Raw genomic sequence first — 20,543 nt, forward strand, 5'->3', positions numbered from 1 at the left:
GTAGGAAACTCCATGAATTAAAGGGAAACGCTTATTAGTCCCAGTGTTAACATGGATCACCAATACTAAATGTTCAGAGAGTTAAAAAGCCCTCTTTCCTCAATGTAAAAATCACCCCCCTCCCAGTCACTGCCAAACTTAAAGAAAACGTATATGTAGCTAAGGCCTTGAAGATACACAAGATGAACTTCATTCCTCTTCAGTGGACTATTTAAGTCCCAGACAGTTAAGCCATCTTATGATGATTTGCATGGGACTTAAGTCTTGAGCTCAGATCAATTTCATAACAACTGGATCCAAAACCTAAGAAGCACCCCATGCAGTTACCTCAGGAAGTCTTGTAAAGATACTGAATTTTAGCTTTTCATTCTTCTCAGTGTTGTCCAGATCTACAAATTAGAGAGGGAAATAAATAACTGATCATGACTTCAGGGCTATGGCTTCTTAAATGAACTCAAAGCAAAGTACACATTAACTTACATTACACACAGACAAACACACACCCCTTACCCTTTGAGATAACAGTTTTGAATGCAAATATTCAGACCTATTGGGAACAATTAGAATTTGAAGCATCACTTCCAAAAGCATAATAATTGTTTCACAATCCTGGAGATTACAAGATATGGTGTACTGTATAAATCTGTACCTATTTTCTTTTATCCACTGGGTAAGTATTGTGTTACAGGTTTGATTGCAGTAGCATAACTACTTTAGTTATGTTATAGTGTGGTACAGTAGAACCTCAGAGTTACGAACTGACTAGTCAACCACACACCTCCTTTGGAACTGGAACTACACAATCAGATGGCAGCAGCAGAAAAAAAAAGAAAGCAAATACAGTACAGTACAGTACAGCGTTAAATGTAAACTATTAAAAAAAATAAAGGGAAAGCAGCATTTTTCTTCTGCATAGTAAAGTTTCAAAGCTGTATTAAGTCAAAGTTCAGTTGTAAACTTTTGAAAGGACAATCATAACGTTTTGTTCAGAGTTACAAACGTTTCAGAGTTACGAACAGCCTCCATTCCCGAAGAGTTTGTAACTCTGAGGTTCTACCTATTGCTGTATTCCAATAAGTGATTCAGATAAACTGAGTTATGCTAACTGCTCCTTTAAGCTAAAAGGACAATGAACATAGTTGTGGTCATTCTATGGTTTATGAAGCCACAAACTAGTTTCATGAAGATGTTGGCTTAATGATGACTGCATAAAGTTGGTTCTATGCCAAGAAACACAAAGTCGGATAATGGGGCTGTAAATTTGGGCAATAATTCAAGAACATAATGACTGGCGTATATGAGAAGTGATTATGCAAAACATGATTTTTCATACGCTGCTTTGTACACTATTTCTTCTTTTAAAATGTTCACAAAACATAGAAAGAATGGGGTGAGTTTCTTAGCCTACTTACAAGAAAGCCTAATGAAAATAACCACTCTGGAGGTGTAATAGCATATTTTAAAAGTTCTTTAAAGCATGATGGTCTTAAACTCCTGGGTTTTTTGTTTTTAAAAAGACTATTGCCTTGGGCAGAATTTTCTGGTCATTCCACTAATGCGAGCACCAAAAGCATTTTGTCTGTTGTATACATCTGAGGAAATTTGCTGAGGCAAACTAACCCAGTTATTTTGAGGGCAGGGGTCTTTAAGCTATAGATAAATCCTATGAAAATCATTAATGTTTACGTGTCTATAAATTTCCTAGTTTAAAAATGAGACTGGGATCCATGTGGTGATCTGCTGAAAGTCTCACAATGGATGTTTCATGGTCTATCGCATCAGGGATAGTGTTATGTAGGCTCATGCCCAATTTTGTCCTCTGGAACAGCTGTGCAACCACACTGACTTCAAAGCAGCTCCACAGGAACAGCTTTCAACAATAACTTTCAATTTTAAGTGAAGAATTGAACCTTCGGCCCTTGTATTTTTCCTCTATGTACTGTAAGAGTGAAAAAGCCCAACATTTTTAAAAAAAAGCAGCCAATTGTGCAAAGAGCCATGGGTGTCCCTTCAAAATATACCAAGGGTATCCATTTCCAAAGCAGACTTGTTACAAAGGAATGTAATCTAAGTGTCTATGGTTAAATCTACTATACCTTTCAAAAGTTTTATAGCGCATGTCTCAGTCAGCTGCAACACCCCATTATCAATGTAATGCAGCAGGGTATGCAAAGGCAGACATCTAACTCCAAGCCCCGTGTGCAACGTATGAAAACCTGCAAAAAAAGGACCACTTGTTTGTGGAACAGAAATACAAACAGTTTTGTGCAAAGCCTCCAATTACAGCCATGCCACGCCCAGCACTACGCTTAGTTGATAACAATACTTCCTTTACTAACACTTATATATTTCTATTTATGGGAAGAGAGGAAGAGTTTATCAACACTTGCCATGCAAAAATGTTTAGTCTTCATGTTATTTAACACCTCCACCCTCTGCAACAGTATTAAGTTAAAGTGAATACATCAGTTTGAAGATTAAGCTAGTGTAATCAGTTCAGACTAATACTATGTTACAATATAATAATGTTAAAAACCCTTCCTCCCCAAAGGATTTTCTACTTATAATATGAAACTGCTGAGTTCCCGTTATCTTTACGCACCCTGCAAGGAACAGGAAGTGAAACGGAGGAGTCTGGAAACATGCCATAAAGTAGTTACTTTATTTTAAAATATTTTTAATTCACAAAAGAGTGTTAAGCATTCTATAAAATTGTTTGTTGGCATTTAAAATTTCTTATGCATGTGTCTTTTAGTCCCACTCCCCTCTCAATTAATCAAGAAATAAACCTCCTTACTATCTATGCTCCAGCATAGCATGAACCAGCACAAAAATGGCTTCAATACTGAAGGAGTTTTGAGTTTCATGTTTCTGATCTAATAGACTCAGATCTATCCCCCCAGCATGTGGTTATACATATACTTTGGTCTCACAACTAACAGTATGATCACAAGCCAAATCCTTCCACAAAAACATTCTTAACTGGATTAAAATCCAGACAAAAATCTATCAGGTGTCTGTAAACCCCTTACTGCTTTGGCAAATTAAACAACAACATGCGATTAACAAAAATGTAAAACATTAGTGTTAAGAAATTCTTCCTAAAATTTAAAAAGAAAGTGCTTTGAAAAATTGAATGGGGGATTATCAGAAGCTCTTGGTAATGGAAGTCTAGCACCATCAAAAGAAAAACTGGTTAATTTTCATTACATCCTTTGTCCCCTGGATTTCTTGAGTCAAACTCCTTTCTAATTTATCCCTTTATAAAGTCTCTGTATCCCTAACAGATTGAATAGCAACTTTAAAGTGCCTTGTAGCATTCTCACTCTTCATTTTAAATTAAGTCAACATTTTCCTATCTTTTCTTTCCCTTCTTCCTTGTGTCCCCTACTGAGACATCAGTTCATCTGGATGGGGGGGGAAGGGTTACTTATGATCATCGTTCCCAACAGATCACAATCACAAAAGAATAAATGGACACAAATCTGATAGCAGGAATAACAACATTCAAAAACCAGTAGAAGAACACTTCAATCTCCCTGGACACTCAACAACAGACTTAAAAGTGGCAATTCTTCAACAACAAAAAACAACTTCAAAAACAGGTTCCAATGAGAAACTGCAGAACTGGAATTAATTTGCAAACCGGACACCATCAAATTAGGCTTGAATAAAGGCTGGGAGTGCATGGGTCATTACAAAAACTAGTTTCCACATACTAATTTCCCCCTATTGTTACTCACACCTTCTTGTCAACTGTTTGAAATGGGCCACCCTCATTATCACTACAAAAGTGATTTTTCCTCCATTGGTATTCTACTGTTAATTGAATTGTCTCGTTAGCACTGACACCCACTTGGTAAGGCAACTCCCATCTTTTCATGTTCTGTGTATATGTTTTGGTTTTAGCCTACAAAAGCTTATGCCCAAATAAATTTGTTAGTCTCTAAGGTGCCACAAGGACTCCTCGTTGTTTTTGGTTCAAGTTTGCAGCCACAGTGTCCAAGAGCAGTTACTGTGTCACAGTTGGTTGGTGACCCTTCTGAAAACTGGCTCTGACTGAAACTTTCCATCTCTGCAGTCTTCAAGGACTGCACGGACATGAAAATGTAGGCTTTGATAGTGCAAGCTGCTTCACATGAGCAGACTCTTAAGCTGCAGTCAATGGTCATCTACAGGGGCACAGGGCTCAGCCCTGAGGGCAGCTGCAGGATCAGGGCCTCTACTCCATCCTCACAGCTTGAAGTTCAGGGCTGAAATACATTAGCAGGGCAGCATGAAAAAAACAGTTTTTCCACTGGATGTCGTTTGCAGTGGTAGCCCTTAAAACTGAAAGTCCAGCCCAGCTACTTTCTGAACTAAAAATTCATTAAGAAGGGGAAGGGAAAAAAAAACAAAAACACAACTGTAGGTGATGCATTGCCACAGAATTGAAATGGTGCTTGGAAGTGAAACTTTTCAAAAACTACATGGATTTGCCATCTTTGTTGTAACAACTGACGTTTGTTTTATTTCACTGCAGGTGTTTATGGAGAGCTCTTCCCCACACAGCTGTACTGAGCACATCTCAGGCCTGCCAAAAGTTAATACAGCGTGCACTTACTGCAAATGCTATTGGTCTGGAAGAAAGTCAAAGCAATGCTCTTATTCTCAAGGGTGGAATAAAATAATGAAACGTAGAGATCCAGTGTCACAGGGCTTACCAGGAGGCAGGGGCATACACATTCCATTGGCAGCTTCTAGAATCCGACTCATGATGTGGAAAGCTGAAAACTCTGCCACGCTTCCTCGCTCGTCCCTGCATTTAATAAAACTGCCTGTTAGCAGCCAAAGACATCAAACTCCCCCCACGGCTTAGTCACTTTGTGTGACAACTAAATGAACACATTTTAAAACAGAAGGAATTCATTGTCCTGAGAGACCATCTTAGTTTGTTTAAGAGTAAAAGTTACTGGATTCTCGTTGTTGTTAACAATTTGAAATGTGGTCGTACATCATCTATGCAGAGTGCAGCATACTTACCAGTCTCTGCCATGAAACAATGGAGCTAAAACTTTCTAAGTAGAGTACCAGAAGTTAGACACTTCTTGTCCGTAGGTATCTGCATAGGGATGTAAGTGACCTGATTTTTCAGCACCCACAACCCAGACTCAACCCAATGGGAGCTCAGTGCAACTTTTCTTTATGTACTTTTCCCCCCGCACACTAGTGAAGCTGCCCTCTGTCGCCTACCTGGTTTTGGGTTTTTAGTGGGGTGTTAGCAATATAAATACTACCAAAAAACAACCCTGGCAAAGTGGAGTTGGCAAAACCATTTTGCCTCATTCTATAAAACTTGCTGTAGATTAATGGAAAACTCTTGCTTACAAGCAGAGAACGCAGGACTGAAGACTGTATTTCCTCCAAACAGCTTCCATTATCCGACAGATCAGATCCAGCTAGAACAGAAAGGGATGTGGATGAGTTCTTGTGTGGAAGGCCATTAGCCTGTGCTAGCATTTCCAACACCAGTTCACATTATAACAATGGGTGGATTTTAGGTCTCCTCTGATTATTCCGATCAGGACTTCAGCCATTCCCATAGCTTTTGCAACATCTGAGATGGGAGAGCTGCCTCCTTTAATCAATGTGTCTCTCAGGCACAAGAAATCCTAAAGCTAATTCACTAGTATCCCTACAGCGTGCACAGCCAAGCTGGCCAACACAGATTATTTAACTACAAACAGATGTGAAAAGACTCCATGATTGTGAGGCAAATGAAAACATAATGGCTGCCTGACTGGGCCTTTTGGTGGGGGAAGGACTCAAGGGCCCAATCCAACTGACTAATGTTAAAAGCAGTGGGATAGTCAACTTGCTGCACAAGTCTAAAGGGGAAGGAGGGGAGACCACAAGCTTCCTGCCTGTGAGTTGCAGACCCACCATGCAAGAGGCGAGTGCATGCAAGTGAACTCTTCTCCTCAGACCCTCCCAGTTCAGTCTCTCTTCTTAGCTGGTTTCCAACACCCACCAACAAGTGTTCAGCCCACACAGTCTCTTTCTTGTGCTCCCTGGCTGACCTCCAGCTCAGAACTATTGGCCAGTGCCAGCTGCTAGCTCCACTCACCTCTGGCCTCTTTAAGCTTCTGCAGCCAACAGAGAACCTGCCCTTGTATGAGAATGTTGAAAGGATTCCCTAAACATGCTCAGTGCAGCATGCAAGTCCGGCCTCATTCCCAAAACCTCAACTGCCATATAGCGCTGTTTGCAATAATCCCATTAATATTAAATGAGAAGTGTTTTTGTAGCTCACCACCACAAATATCTGGCATGTCTCTAACACTGTTCATCTTGGCATCTCAAAATTCTTTAGAAATACTAGTTTGGACTGATTAATTGAACACTCCTAACGCAAGTATCCCCATATTCCTGGGGGTATACAAAGGCACAGAGAGGTTACTTCCCCATGGTACAGTGATGAACTCATAGCACAAGCCAGATAACATTCTAAATAACATTCCAGTATTTTCCAAGTTCAAAACTTTTTGGACTTGATGGGAAATTCCAGTTGAAATACTCTGGAGTTCAGCAGTTTCTTGTTCATTTCCAGGAAATGAGAATGACTTCCAATTTTCAGGCATGCACCAGAAAAATCATGCCTCCTGTCTGGAAAGGCTTTCATTTCTGGTCCAGTAAGCAACAGAGTCCCTAGTCTAACCACACTCTGGCTACATCTGGAATTTTAGCTATATCTGAAGATTAGCACACAGTAGGGAAGAGAAGTTTCTAAAGGAGTTCCCAAAAGTTATGCCATAGTCATTTGCTATGCTGTTACTTGCATGACAAAATTGGATGACTGCAGGGATTGGTAGAGTTTGAGTAAGCACATACTTATCCAGCTTCTACCCAGTTCAGAAAAATTGCAGCTTGCAGGTGCAATTTGGTTCAATTATAATGATGTAACCAAGTTTTGAGTGTGTGCAAGTCATTTGATGTTGTTTGTATTCAGATAGCACTTCAGAGTCCCCACTGTGCTAGGCTGTACAAAGACAAGCCCTGCCCACAGTTCCAGCAATCAAATACACAAGACAAAGTGCGGGGAAAAGGAAGCATTATCGTTGTTTTCCAGATAGGGGACAGTAAGTGACTTGCTGACGGCCACCTAGTGAGTGTGCGGTAGAACAGAACATGAACATTAATCCAGTGCATTAACACCAGAACAGTCTCCATCTCAGTAAGAGTGAACTGAAACATGGAGTAGAAACTGGTAGAGCAGCATAAGCCTCATCTCTTGGTACACTTAAAACTGAACTGGAGAAAACCCAGATAAAGAACATCAGTAGCAAAATGGACTAGACCAGCCAATACTGCAGTGACAGGATTAATATTTTCTAGAGTGCCTGTGCCACTTTTGAATTTTTATGCCTCATTTTCCAAGATGCTGAGGTTTCACTGAGGTGCTCAGCCACTCTGGCTTTTCTAACATACTTCTGTGATGATTAAGGCTGCGTGCTTGACATGGAAGTCATGGATTCCGTGACTTTCCACGACCTCTGCAGCAGCCAGCAGCAATTTGGGTGTGTGGCAGGGGACTCAGGGTTAGGGCTAGGGCTAGGGCAGGAGGGTCGGGTGGCGCTTCCTGGCTCCCACCAGCATGTCCCTGCAGCTCCTAGGCGGAGGGACCTGGGGACTTCACACACTACCCATGCCTGCAGGTGCTGCCCCCGCAGCTCCCATTGGCTGAGGTTCCCAGCCAATGGGAGCTGCTGAGCTAGCACTTGTGGTGGGAGCAGCACATTGAGCCCCCTTGGCCTTTCCTCACCATAGGAACTGCAGGGACATGCCGGTTGGAGCCAGATAGGGAATCTGCCAGCCACACCAACCCTCCTTCCCCCCACCAACACCAGCAGGGATCCTGTGTCACGCGCTGCCGCTACCTGCCTCCCCAGCATGGGTCCTGGACGGTGTGCTGCTGCCCACCCTCCCACTTCCCAGGGCCAGCTGGGGTCCCGGTCTGTGTGCCACTGCTCACCTCTCCTCCACCACCCACCACATCCCTGGACTGCTCCACTAGAGCAGACCCTCCAGACCAAATTTTCGTCCGGGGTCTATAGTAAAAGAAATGGACAGGTCACAGGCTGTGAATTTTTGTTTACTGTTGGTGACCCATCCATGACTTTTACTAAAAATACCCGTTACTAAAACATAGCCTTAATGATGATCTATGAATGCCAAGGTCAAAACTAAACCCACTTTTCATTACTTCCTGCTTTGCTGGTTCCTGCCTTGCCATACACGGCTGAGATTACATTAAAGAATGCTGGAAAGAGTCACATTCAGGCCACCTGACCAATAAATGGGGTATGGGAAATGTAAAGACTTTCTGAATTTAGTGAGAACTCCCAACCAGGATGCGGGGAGATCCAGGTCTAGTGATAGACTTCTAAAAGAATCTTGCAAAGTGTGCCAGCCAAATGGCAGGAGTAATTTTTATGGGCATCTTGCCTTTGTTTATTTTCTGTCAAGGTGCCTACAAGAATGGAAGCCTATAAATTTCATATTAAGAGAATTCTTGCTTTAGGTAACGTTAAAGAGCAAGATTCATCACAGGTTTAGTTATTAAATAGTGGGGGTTATTTTGAAGGCTCAATCTAAATTGCTTTGTTTTGCCAGAAACTTTGGCAGAACAGGGCTAAATAAGCAATCCGACACCAAAAGGTTCTTGTCTTTGTTTACATGAAGAGGGAACACATGAAAATCAGAAAACTGTAGCAAAAGAGAAAATGCATCCCATTCCACTTTAAGCATCAAGCATTCATGCTGCAAGGAATCTTACAGTTCTTATTTTATCAGTGACTAGTTTTCTTCTCCAGTATTTCTTATTATAGACACACAGATCTAGAAAATAGATACTGGTTACTGAGTAATGAGCCAGGCACAAGACACAGAGAAAGACAGTCCTTGTCCAGAGAAAGTGATCTAAAACACCTAGTTCCAATAGTAACTTTTAAATTTGACAAATAAGGGGAAAAAAATTCAAACTAACCAGTTTTGAAACATAGTCCAGAACTATCTGGTCAATCTTCATTTTTCCTACATATTGTAGATGCCTCATAAGATGATCTTTCAACTGAGCAACCATCTGGAAAAGGAAAAAACAGCCATTTAGGTGCCTTCTCAAAGTTCAAGCACCAAATCACATGAAGTAGCACAACAAGTTTCTGTGTCTATTGAACAAGCACGATTTACACTGAGATCACTGGCTATCACACATTCTCGCCAAAGAAAAGAGTGATTTTAAACAGCCAAAATTATAACTTAGTACAGATCCAGCTCAGTGGACCAATGAACATAACACAAGGCTTTCAGTTATCCCTGGACCACACTTCTCTGCCTAACAGGAGAAAGCCTTTAAATCTAAATCTCTATAAACTCTACTATGTTACAGCAGCTGCATATAACAAACAACTTCTTCACAGTCCTTCTCCTGGAAGGAAAGAGGATTCTTCAATATTCCAGTTCTCAGCATTCAATTTTAGGTCATGGAGAAAGAATTAGTAGGATGAGGGGGCCAGGCTGAGAGAGGAGTCCAAAATGAGCCCTAGATTTTGAGTGGCAGAGAACAGGAGAGGTGCTGAGGGTTTCAGAGGCAAGATGAGGAGTTCAGTTCTAGCCATGCTGAGTTTGAACAGGTCATTAAATCTGCAGGAGTAGATGTCCAATAGATTGGCTAAGATATGGGACTGGATGGAGGGGAACAGCTCAGGAGTGGAGATTTAAATTTGCGAGTCATCAACATGAAGTCAGTCGATGAAGCCATGCGAGACCACCCTGGGAAAATGGTGTAAAGGAGGCGGTGGCCCAAGAATAGATGCATTGGGGTTACAAGTGAGGTAGAGGGCAGGTGAGAAACAAAGGAAAAAGTGGAAATGGTGTTAAATGGGGAGCAGGAAAAAAACATGATCATGGGGGATCTTGTTGATCTTCTCTTTGAAAGTTCTTGCAAAGAGGGAGGACACGGGAGAGGGATTAGAAGGGAGTTAAAAATTGAAAGTAAGTGACAGGGGCTTGGGATGAGGCCCAGTGAGATGAAAGTCAGTGTTTAGGCAAGGCATACAGCAGCATATAAGAAAAAGAGCAAGCTTGTACTGGAGGAAGTTAAGCTTTGACAAATTAGCTTTTAGCTATGATCTGCCTCCTACTTTTCAGGGCTTAGTGTCTTGACCTGAGAGAAGGGAACCAAACTGATTCCTGCATGGCAGCATGTTCTGTCCCATTTCTAGTCTCAACATTGATTAGCCTAAGTCAGTGGTGGGCAACCTGAGGCCCGTCAGGTAATCTGCTGGTGGGCCGCAAGACAGTTTGTTTGCATTGGACATCCACAGGCACGGCCGCCCAGTGGTCGTGGTTCGCTGTTCCCAGCCCATGGGAGCTGCGGGTGGCCGTGCCTGCAGACAGTCGATGTAAACAAACGGTCTCGCGGCCCGCCAGCAGATTACCCTGAGGGGCCGAATGCGGCCCGTGCCCACCACTGGCTTAAGTGATCTTCTAGTGAACCAATGAATAAAAGATTTAGCAAGAAAGACTACAAATAAATACTATTAAATATATTCTTCACATTGATTAAGGTTGTGTGTCTTCTAGTGCACAGAATGTAACAAAAACACTTACTAGTCCAATTAATAATTGCTGCTGGTAGTCTTCCTCTTGAAAGAGAGGAACTAGCCTTTCCTCTGAAATAAACAGAATTAATATCATTCAAATGCATGACTCTTCAGAATTAGTGAGAGACTTCCAGGGACTCCAAAAAACACTTAGAAATGAGGAGACACAAACAGGAGGCATAGCGTTCCCATTCCTAGAAAGATTCAGAGAACAGTCACGGAACAGAAAATTGTCACAAGGCAATCTTCCCCAGCTGCTCTAACATGGAGGCATTTGTGAAAAAAAGCTTATTCTCTTCCCCTCTGTTCTCTTATACAATAGCATCACACATTGCTTCTATAGCTCTTTCCCTCAATCTCTAAGACAAATGTTGCCACCACCATTAGCCCTTTAGAGCCAGCAGGTCCAGAAAACCCAGTGGTAACAAGAATACAAAATGTGCACTGTTCAGATCTTGACATTTACAACTCTCACCAAGGGCAAATATCTGGGCTGGTTTGCTATACAACTGGATAAGCAAAGTAGCCTTTTCATAGCATGTACCTCCTACACTCACAGCAGAACTCTTTGGCCTGGCTATTTCAGTTAAAAATTGCTGAGTAAGGTGAACTTAAATATCCGACTGCACTCCCTTTAACTGCATGGAAGAAAGAGGTTACAAAACAAAAGGACAGATATAGAACACAATAGCCAGAGCTTGGCATCTCCTGACTCCTTACAAGTTCTTCCTGTCCCATGAGATCAAACTAACAGCCTAACCCTGCAAGATGCCAAGCATCACCACTTTCATAGACTGGGATTAGAGGACTTCACTTGACATCTTGCAAAAATTGGGCCCTAAATTTAGAAGCATTTCCCTTCAACTATCTTTTGCCTGCCTTGAAGTATACATATTTAGCTAGTCCTTGGGCAAGCCACTTAACCTCTCTACCTCACTTTCCCTTTCCGTACAAAAATGGGTCTGGCTATACCATTTTAAAATGCTTGGAGATCTATGGATAAAATGAACTAGGTAAATGGTCACTATTACTATTAGTGACTGGAAAGTCTATAGGCACAGTTGAGGTTCTGACACTAATGAGCTATACAGACATATGTATGGTTCTTAAACCAGCATCTTTAGAAGACACGGCAGTGGTTGCAACGTAAGGCTACAGAAGTTTAGCTAAGGCCACATGGGGTCCTAAAAGTCAGAATCCAAAGCAACAATTGAAGGATAGGGGAGGTGATCATAATGTTGGATACTGGAAGTTAATGTTGTCTTTATATTCTAAACATGTTTGGATTTGTTTAAAGCTTTTAAATGAGTGACCAATACTTAGACTAGCACAGTGATGTAAATGAGGTGGGACTGCAGTCTGGAAATCTTGATTAGATTCTGAATGGAAACCTGAATCACGTGATAGAAGTGACACAAAGGATAAGAGAGGCCCAGAAAGACTCAAATGCCTAGCAACGGAAACAAAAATAGCAACTTATGATTTGTCAATGAATTTTATGGAAACTAAGTTTTAACTAATAAGTAGTTGTCTTGAAGGTCATGCTAGCATTTCTGAAATGATTCCAAGATGCTACTGATCAGCTCTGCTCAGCGACTGATTGAGTTTAGTGCCTTGTCTCCTCTAGGATTTTTCTACCATAATCTCCCGATGGGTGCAGCTCTGTAGCAGTAGCACTGTAGAAAGCTATAAGAAGACAAAGCTCAGATGTTTAACAGTCATCTATCCCTGCTTTAAGGAAAACTCCTTGTGTAGACAAAGCCTAGATGACTGTTTGTCTAGATCATTTTCAAAGGTGCTCTTCACCCAAGTCTCCTTATGCTTAACTATACATCAGAGAGAGACTCTTTCCCTGCATTTTAGTTACCCAACTTTACCTTCCTCCTCCCTCAGATCCTTCAATGGCAAACAGGTTCAAAACATATCTGAAAATGAATTTTTCAGCCCATAGTATGTAGACTGTAACCATTTCAGCATCCTACCTAGCCACAGACTGCATCAGTGCATGTTTTCCTTACCCAAGTTCCATGAAGCAAGATTGGAAAGAACCCTAGGGAGGGAAAACTGAATTTAAATACTGCTTCAAAAGGATAGACACACACTGAAAAGTTACTTATCTACATGCAGCTAATCAGATTTAAAATTGCATGTATTGGCCATGTTAAACTAGCTCAGTTTTAACTAGTATTATGGATAGTGGCATAAAATTAATTTAAACGTGTTTTTAAAGGAAGAAATCTTCATTTCTAATGTTCAGTTTTAAAGCCCAGAATGCTGGATTCCCCAGACAGACAGTTTTGTGGCCATCATCAGGAGTCCCTGATGACCTGGGTTGACTGATACCTGGGTGACCTCCCATAGGTGAGGTGAATTGTCCAGGTATGTAATAACACTGAGATGCACCTAGCTTCACAGCACTTTTAAGTCCAGAATGGTCCACTTAAAACACAGCATTCACTTAATCAGAATAAGGAAGGGTAAAATCACCAATATTTTACCTACTTTTTTGCATTCTCAAAAATATTCCTCAAATACGTTGTGGTTCTTCTTTCCTCTGCTTTCTACATTGGAAAAACAGTTGCAGAACTATTAAAATTCTGCCAAATAAAAGACCGATGAGCAATAGTGCTAGCTTTCCCTTCTAATGGGGATAATGCTACAGTAGTGCCTCTCAAATCACTCTGAAAAGCACAACCTGCAGCTGACAGAACTCAGGAAACCCACAGAAAGCTATAGTAGCAGAAATCCAAGCCCCCAACCTGATGGCAGATTGTGGAATACAGATACTATCTGAACCTATAGGTAAGAATTACAATCACTGACCACCCTCCCATAAGCGCTACCCAATTTCCTCATCAAATGTCTAACGAGATGAGTTCCAACAACTCAATTCTTTACTTCTGTATTCAGCTTTAAAACAATGCTCACATCATGGAAACATAACTATGGTTGCTTATCTAACCTGTTCATTTACCTTGTCTGAAAGTAGCTTATACCATTCTCTCCTGAGCACGTTGTTGTTGTAATGCAAGCGTGGCTCAGCATATTTCACACACTCCAGGTTTAACGTTAGCTTTTCCCAAAAGTCTTTACAATTGTGAACCTACAAATATATAAACGAAAGCATGAATACAAACTGCACAGTTTTAAAATTATCTACTGAGCTTATCGCTCAAATGACCACATGAGAGAACTATGATAAATGCAGAGTTGGAAATCAGTCTTGGATTATTTTTTTTAAGCCATTCTTGTACTGAGAAATTATTACTTTAGTACTACTATACAAGAAAGCTATGAAACCTCTTACACAAAGGTTCTTTTTCAGCGTAACAGGTGAACAACCTACCCATTTTGCACCCAGGGAACGTTAGCCAAACAATCCAGACACTTTGTTCTTCCAAACTTCTCCCATTTTTAATCTTTTGATATTTCTTTTCTTTATTTGACAGTGGCTTTCTCCTCCTCAGCCATATCACTGCATTCTACTGGCACGCCAAGGTTTGTACCATTACAGAATTGCATTAACACTTCTGTTCGAGAGAGTCTTATTTGGGAAGTTGGTAAAACAAACTCAGTCCAGAAAAAAAAAAGGGTTTTCCACAGCATTTTTTAAACCTTTGATTTTACATTAAAAATTGACTTAAAACAAAAGGAAGATAACAGGAAAAACCAAACATACAATTCTGATTTCCTGAGCCTGTTTTTGCATCTAGAATTCCACATTGGGTCTGATTTTAATTTATGTATTTTAAATGGAAATTTGAGGCCATTATTAAGGGTCAGCAGCATGCATTGTACTGGACAGGACACTAATTTTTGGAAGATATTTGGGGGGAAAAAGCGCCCACATTTTTAAGTTTTACTTCTCTATTCCTGTCACCCCTCCTGTCTGTCTGCCTTTCCTGGTACACCTTTCCAACTACCACCACCACCACCTTAGCAACATTTTGGGGGCACCAACAGGCCTTTGGCTTCCTCTGCCCCTTGCCACAGTGAAGTTACCAAGAAAACTAAAACGGAAGTTCTGACATGGTTTCACACCATGGAGCACATCTTACTGGAGGGTAACACATGGAAACTGGCCTCCTTCCCTGCGCTTTAATTCATGCTCATATGGACCACTTCCCTTCCACTGTCAGTCACACAAAAATCTTGCGGCAACTACAGCTATGGCTTACACAGAAAAGGAACATCAGGAAAACTGGCCTCCTTCCCTGCGCTTTAATTCATGCTCATATGGACCACTTCCTTGACTTATGAGGAGAGGCTGAGGGAGCTGGGATTGTTTAGTCTGCAGAAGAGAAGAATGAGGGGGGATTTGATAGCTGCTTTCAACTACCTGAAAGGGGGTTTCAAAGAGGATGGCTCTAGACTGTTCTCAATGGTAGCAGATGACAGAACGAGGAATAATGGTCTCAAGTTGCAATGGGGGAGGTTTAGATTGGATATTAGGAAAAACTTTTTCACTAAGAGGGTGGTGAAACACTGGAATGCGTTACCTAGGGAGGTGGTAGAATCTCCTTCCTTAGAGGTTTTTAAGGTCAGGCTTGACAAAGCCCTGGCTGGGATGATTTAACTGGGACTTGGTCCTGCTTTGAGCAGGGGGTTGGACTAGATGACCTTCTGGGGTCCCTTCCAACCCTGATATTCTATGATTCTATGATTCCCTTCCACTGTCAGTCACACAAAAATCTTGTGACAACTACAGCTATGGCTTACACAGAAAAGGAACATCAGGAAAATTATGTATTTTTAGCTGTAGTTTAACGCAGTTTAGCAGTGGGAAAACAAGGATAAGAACCAGCATCTTGCCCATCCTGATCTGGAGACCACCCGTTGCCCACAGTATCAAATCTCTGGTCTAAGACTCAAAATATTTTGAATAAAACAGCACTCACTAGAAGATGGAGAGAAAAATCAAGAGTAAATGTTCTAAACATCCTATCTGGTCTAGGTTGGGATAGCTGCACAGTCAGTGAAAGTAAAATCCTGCACTTTCAGTGGGTCAAACAAGAATTCATCTATCCCAGCACTGCAGAGTTTGTGTTAGACCATCAGATGCTTTCCTCCTTTCAGCCCTGCAGCATCCACAAGGCCCACCTGAGTTAGTGTGCCCTCAGAGTCAGGGACCTACCTCCCTGGAGACCAGTCAGTTATTCCTCCAGGCTTCTTCGAGGGCAGGCGTGACCATCCTTAATTGCTCTAATTTTTAAACAAACATTATAGCCCATTTTCCCTTGTATGTTACATCTTCATTAAATATTGAATGGAACTGCTGCACTGAGCAAACAAGCTGGTTTCTATCCATTGCCCCTTAACATTATTTCACATCTGCTTTTGAACCTGACTAGCTGGCTATTGGAAAATTCATCCTGTGTACCCTTTCTTTGCATAGCACCCAAAGTTCACTTGCCTTTGAGTAGTCCTATCTTTCTAGAAGCTACTGGCTATTTCTCCCCCAGAAGTCTCTGACACAAACCTATTCTCCAGCAATCACAGCCTTAAATATAATAGTCTAAAGCTTTCAAAAAAGGGACTAGCGATTTTGGTGCCGAACTTGAGATACTTTAAAGGAAACTAATTTTCAGAAAGTGCTAAGCAACCATCCACTCAAAAAAACCCACAGACCCTTTTAAAGGTATCTAAAATGGAGTATCCAAAATCATTTCAAAAAGTACAGGCACATGTGACTATTCACTTAATTTTCTATTTCTCCAGTTGCACTCGAGATCAGGCATGCCTTTGAAAGACAACCTACAATCCATCACAGTGAAATACTCCCACATAATTCTGAGGAGACACAGGCTAACTTTAAACCATATTATATACTTTAAAATACAGTCCCCAACTTTCATGTGGCCTTAGCTGATAAGGGTCAGTCTGGGTTTTAACATAATTTAATTAGGTTAAACACTTTAGGTTAACACAATTGACTGAGATTTTTGGTAGTAAATAGGCAAAATAACTAACTAGCACATATTACTACAGTATTATTTTGCATAAATGTTACTGTTAGGTTAACAACAGCTAGAATATACAACAAGAATGACCTCTAGTGACCGGTTTTGATAGTTGCAGTTGCACAACCCTATGGATCTCCTGCCAGTCCCCCCTTGCATTGTTTTCAAGCCATACACACCCTTGTTTGACATAATGAAAAGCTGCTTTTGTCTAGCGAGTCCATAACAAAGTGGCAGGTTTTAAGACTAAAATTTGATGCCACTGAAAACTAAAACCAGCAGCATCTTTTGGTCTCATTTAAGATGTCACCAGATTAAAATAAAGGATTGTTTGTTGCCTAAAATCTTGGTTTTCTCTGGCCTGTCCAAAGAGAGAAACAGGGCCAGGCTGGGAAGAATTGGAGGAGAGATCTCCATAGGTGCAGGTGGAAGTGGTGTTCATTCTGCAGGCTGCCCTGTGCCACCAGACAGTACAGGATTAGTGGCCCAGCCTGACCATTAATATGCTGAAATTACTGAAGGTGTCATTTTTCAGAGATGTGAAACCACTTGCGAGGGCTTAAAAACCTCATGACCCTTTTCGCAAGACAAATGGTGTCAGACTATATTTACCCAACACAGTGAGGAATACGTGCCTGAACTCCTCTTGCAATTTTGAATGGCTCTTCACCGCCTATCATACGTCCAAGTAGTAATCTGTGTGCTACCACCTAACTTGTGGTGGAGGATGAATGAATAACTGCGATGAGAGGCACTAAGTAAATATACAACAAAGCTCAATGCTTACTCCCTGTCTGCTCAGCAGGCCGTGTCACTCCCCCATGCCAGGAGACTGCCTTTTCTGATGCCTGCCCGCTTGCCAATTCTGTGTGCCTCACTTTTTTCTTTCAGATTCTTCAAAACTCTTCCTTCCAGTTAGCCTTCCAACCCAGACCTTTATCCCACTCTTCCTGACAGATTAAAACATGAGTGAGCATTAATATATTAACTTGTTCAAAGAAACTGATCAGATCTCTATGTAACACAAACAAACATATTCCATGAGCTTACAGTGATGATCCTGGCCTCTCTTGCAACCCTTTGTTCCCAAACATTGTGTTTGTTATCCCTTGGTAGGCTGTCGAATTTAGGATCCATTTTCCTAGTACATATGGCGCACCCTCAAATGGGAAGGATTTCCCTGGGAGCACTCAGAAGTTCACAAAGGGCACGGGGCCGTTAAATAGAAAGCTCATCAAGGTCGGGAGATGTCATCTTGTCCATGAAATGCCTCATGCACCTGAGAGACTGCAGAAATAAAGTGCCAGATTCAGTTCTATATTCTGGTTGCTTTTTCACTCATGGGCAACAAGAGCCACTTGGAACCCCATTAACTGGCCAGTTAAACTGGATTTATGATGGTTTTGTATCATTGGAGCAGTGTAAACAAGCGAAAACAGAGCACTGAATCTGACCCAGGGCATTTGTATCTTAGCCTCACATAAGAGTCAGAGCACTGTGCAGTCAAAAGCAGCAGCAAATAAGCGTCTTCAGTTTAACTTTATCCTTCTCAGTCTGTTCAGCTTTTTAGACACAAGTAGGAAAGGAGTTTCACAATCAAGAAGTGCAACGGCTAAAGACCTTGCTCCCAGAGGCTTGAGGTTTAATCTCAGACAAGTTAAACACCCTGCTAATTCTGACCTCAGTGAGCATATCCAGCATATGGTGACCAAAGACCCATCTCAAGACCTGATCTCCCAAGAGTCATCAACTCCCAGTGAAATCAATGGTAATCTTCACTCACTCTGGTGTAAATCAAGAGCAATCCCACTGATGCTAGGAAAATTGGACCCTTAGAGCCAGTTAAAACTGAAATCTTAAACGAGTTCTGAGTACGTGGGAAGTAAGAGCACTTCTGCCTTCAGTGATGCCATTTGACAATATTCTCAAGTTCCTGAGCATGCTATGTCCAGAATATCACTCCCACAAGACACCTCTGCTCACATGTCGGGTTCCCAGCACTTTGAACATCATTCCTATGTTACCTGTCAGAGTGATTCTCCAAACATTTAGCACAGATCTCACTACTTTATTTATCAGTGTCCTTACAGCCATGTTCTCCCAACTGCCAAGTGCTCTTAACCTTCATACAAAGGGAAGACTTCAGCTGATGGGAGTTGTGTGTTTGTGGAGTGGAATGGGGAGATGAAGAAATCATCAATCCTCCTTTCATAGCAAATACAGGAACTACAGACAGATTCCCCCACCCCGCCAAAGACTATACCCTGTTCAGCTTCTGTATGAGGAGAGATTAAAAAGACTGGAACCGTTCAGCTTGGAAAAGAAACGACTAAGACGGGATATGGTAGAAGTCTACAAAATCATGACTGGTGGGGAGAAGAAAGTGAATAAGGAAGAGTTATTTACCCCTTCACATAACTTGAGAATTAGGGGTCACCCAATGAAATTAATAGGCAACAGGTTTAAAACAAACAAAAGAAAGTACTACTTCACACAGAGTCAACCTGTGAAACTTGTTGCCAGGGGGTGATGTGAAGGCCAAAACTATTATGGGGTTCAAAAAGGAATTAGATAAATTAATGGGGGATAGGTCCATCAGTGGCTATTAACCAAGAAGGGCAGGGATGCAACCCCATCACTGGGTGTCCCTAGCTTCTGATTGCCAGAAGCTGGGAGTAGACAACAGGAGATGGATCACTCGATGATTGCCTGTTCTGTTCATTCCCTCTGAAGCACCTGGCACTAGCTACTGTCAGAAGACAAGATACTGGCCTAGACAGACCATTGGTCTGACCCAGTTTAGCCATTCTTATGTTCACCAGGTTCATCTCCTTTTCCATACTCACCTGTATCCATACAATTGGTTTGTTTAGATGAAACAACCACTTCTTCTGAAGAGCATGGCCAGAGTGATCACAACAATGCAAGTGCAGGGTACCATGGCCAAAATGAAAGGAAAAACCCTGAACTGCTGGTGCTGATGAACATTAGGGATGTAAAATATTAATCGGTAAGCATTAGTGTTGCCATTTAACCTGCCTTAACCATTAACCCCCGGCCTGCTAGCTGCCCAGCCAGAGCAGACCCAGCTTTGCTCGCTGGATCAGCCCCAGCCGCTTAATCGGTTAACTGTTTAAACAAAATATTTTTAATCATTTAAACGGTATTTACATCCCTAATGAAAATATAGTGACACATCCAATGGGCCCAGTGAGAGGGAAGATACATTAGAAATTCCCCATGTCCCCAGTGCAAAGAAACTTCCCCTGTGTTAATTTCAGTCACAGAATGAAGAGGCATCAAACAAACTGGAAGGCACCCCGGCAGGAGCCAATGTCCTTCCGAAAGAACAGGACAAAATCTTGAGCAACTACAGTGCATTTCTGAGCCAGCAAAATCTGTCTGGACAATTCATGTTTCTAGCAACCATAAAAGCTACTTAACCTAGAGCAATTCTTTCTTCATCCTTATTTTCAGGTAACATGTGCAGTACAGTAACGTTTATAAGGAAAATGACAACCCACACCCTTCCTACCAATAGCAACACCTTCATATGTAGGAACTTACCTTTAATTCAGGTAAAGAAATAATGTCTGTTATGCATGTTATTTCAGGGATAATCTATAAACAAAGAGTGGGAAATTAAAACATTAATTTAGTCTAAAATATATAAACAGACTATAACATAAAAATTTGAAGATTTCAGATCACTTTCCCCTGGGCAGTAACCTAGCTAACCAAGACAGCACATTCACCTCTGCACAAAAGTAGTATGGAAACTATTTTCTCTTGTGCTGGGATGAAAAGTGATTTTGTCTGTCTGGATTAAAGTAGCTTGATAGACTCAGTATACAAGATAAACAGTCTCCAGCCAACACAGTATAAAGTAAATGTGTGTGTGGTGTTTGGAGTTTGAAACTTTAAGTAACTACCATTTAAA

The 20,543-nt window shown here is 41.4% G+C and overlaps 1 protein-coding gene across 5 annotated transcripts in view; it reads right to left on the reverse strand.

Annotated features, from left to right (window-relative positions):
- LOC119849875 (gamma-secretase activating protein) overlaps nt 1-20,543 on the reverse strand; it is a 62,422-nt gene that overhangs the window by 6,998 nt on the left and 34,881 nt on the right. For all 5 annotated transcript variants that reach the window (XM_038387189.2, XM_038387188.2, XM_038387193.2 and 2 more), the window contains 10 exons: nt 20,171-20,224; nt 13,618-13,746; nt 13,146-13,204; nt 12,662-12,693; nt 10,651-10,712; nt 9,026-9,121; nt 5,368-5,438; nt 4,704-4,798; nt 2,097-2,216; nt 328-389 (listed from right to left, as the gene is read on the reverse strand). In XM_038387189.2, coding sequence (XP_038243117.1) covers nt 328-389; nt 2,097-2,216; nt 4,704-4,798; nt 5,368-5,438; nt 9,026-9,121; nt 10,651-10,712; nt 12,662-12,693; nt 13,146-13,204; nt 13,618-13,746; nt 20,171-20,224 — 780 coding nt within the window. The remainder of the gene's footprint in view (nt 1-327; nt 390-2,096; nt 2,217-4,703; nt 4,799-5,367; nt 5,439-9,025; nt 9,122-10,650; nt 10,713-12,661; nt 12,694-13,145; nt 13,205-13,617; nt 13,747-20,170; nt 20,225-20,543) is intronic.

The sequence above is a fragment of the Dermochelys coriacea genome, chromosome 1 (genome assembly GCF_009764565.3).
Source record: "Dermochelys coriacea isolate rDerCor1 chromosome 1, rDerCor1.pri.v4, whole genome shotgun sequence".
In the NCBI taxonomy this organism is placed as follows: Eukaryota; Metazoa; Chordata; order Testudines; family Dermochelyidae; genus Dermochelys; species Dermochelys coriacea.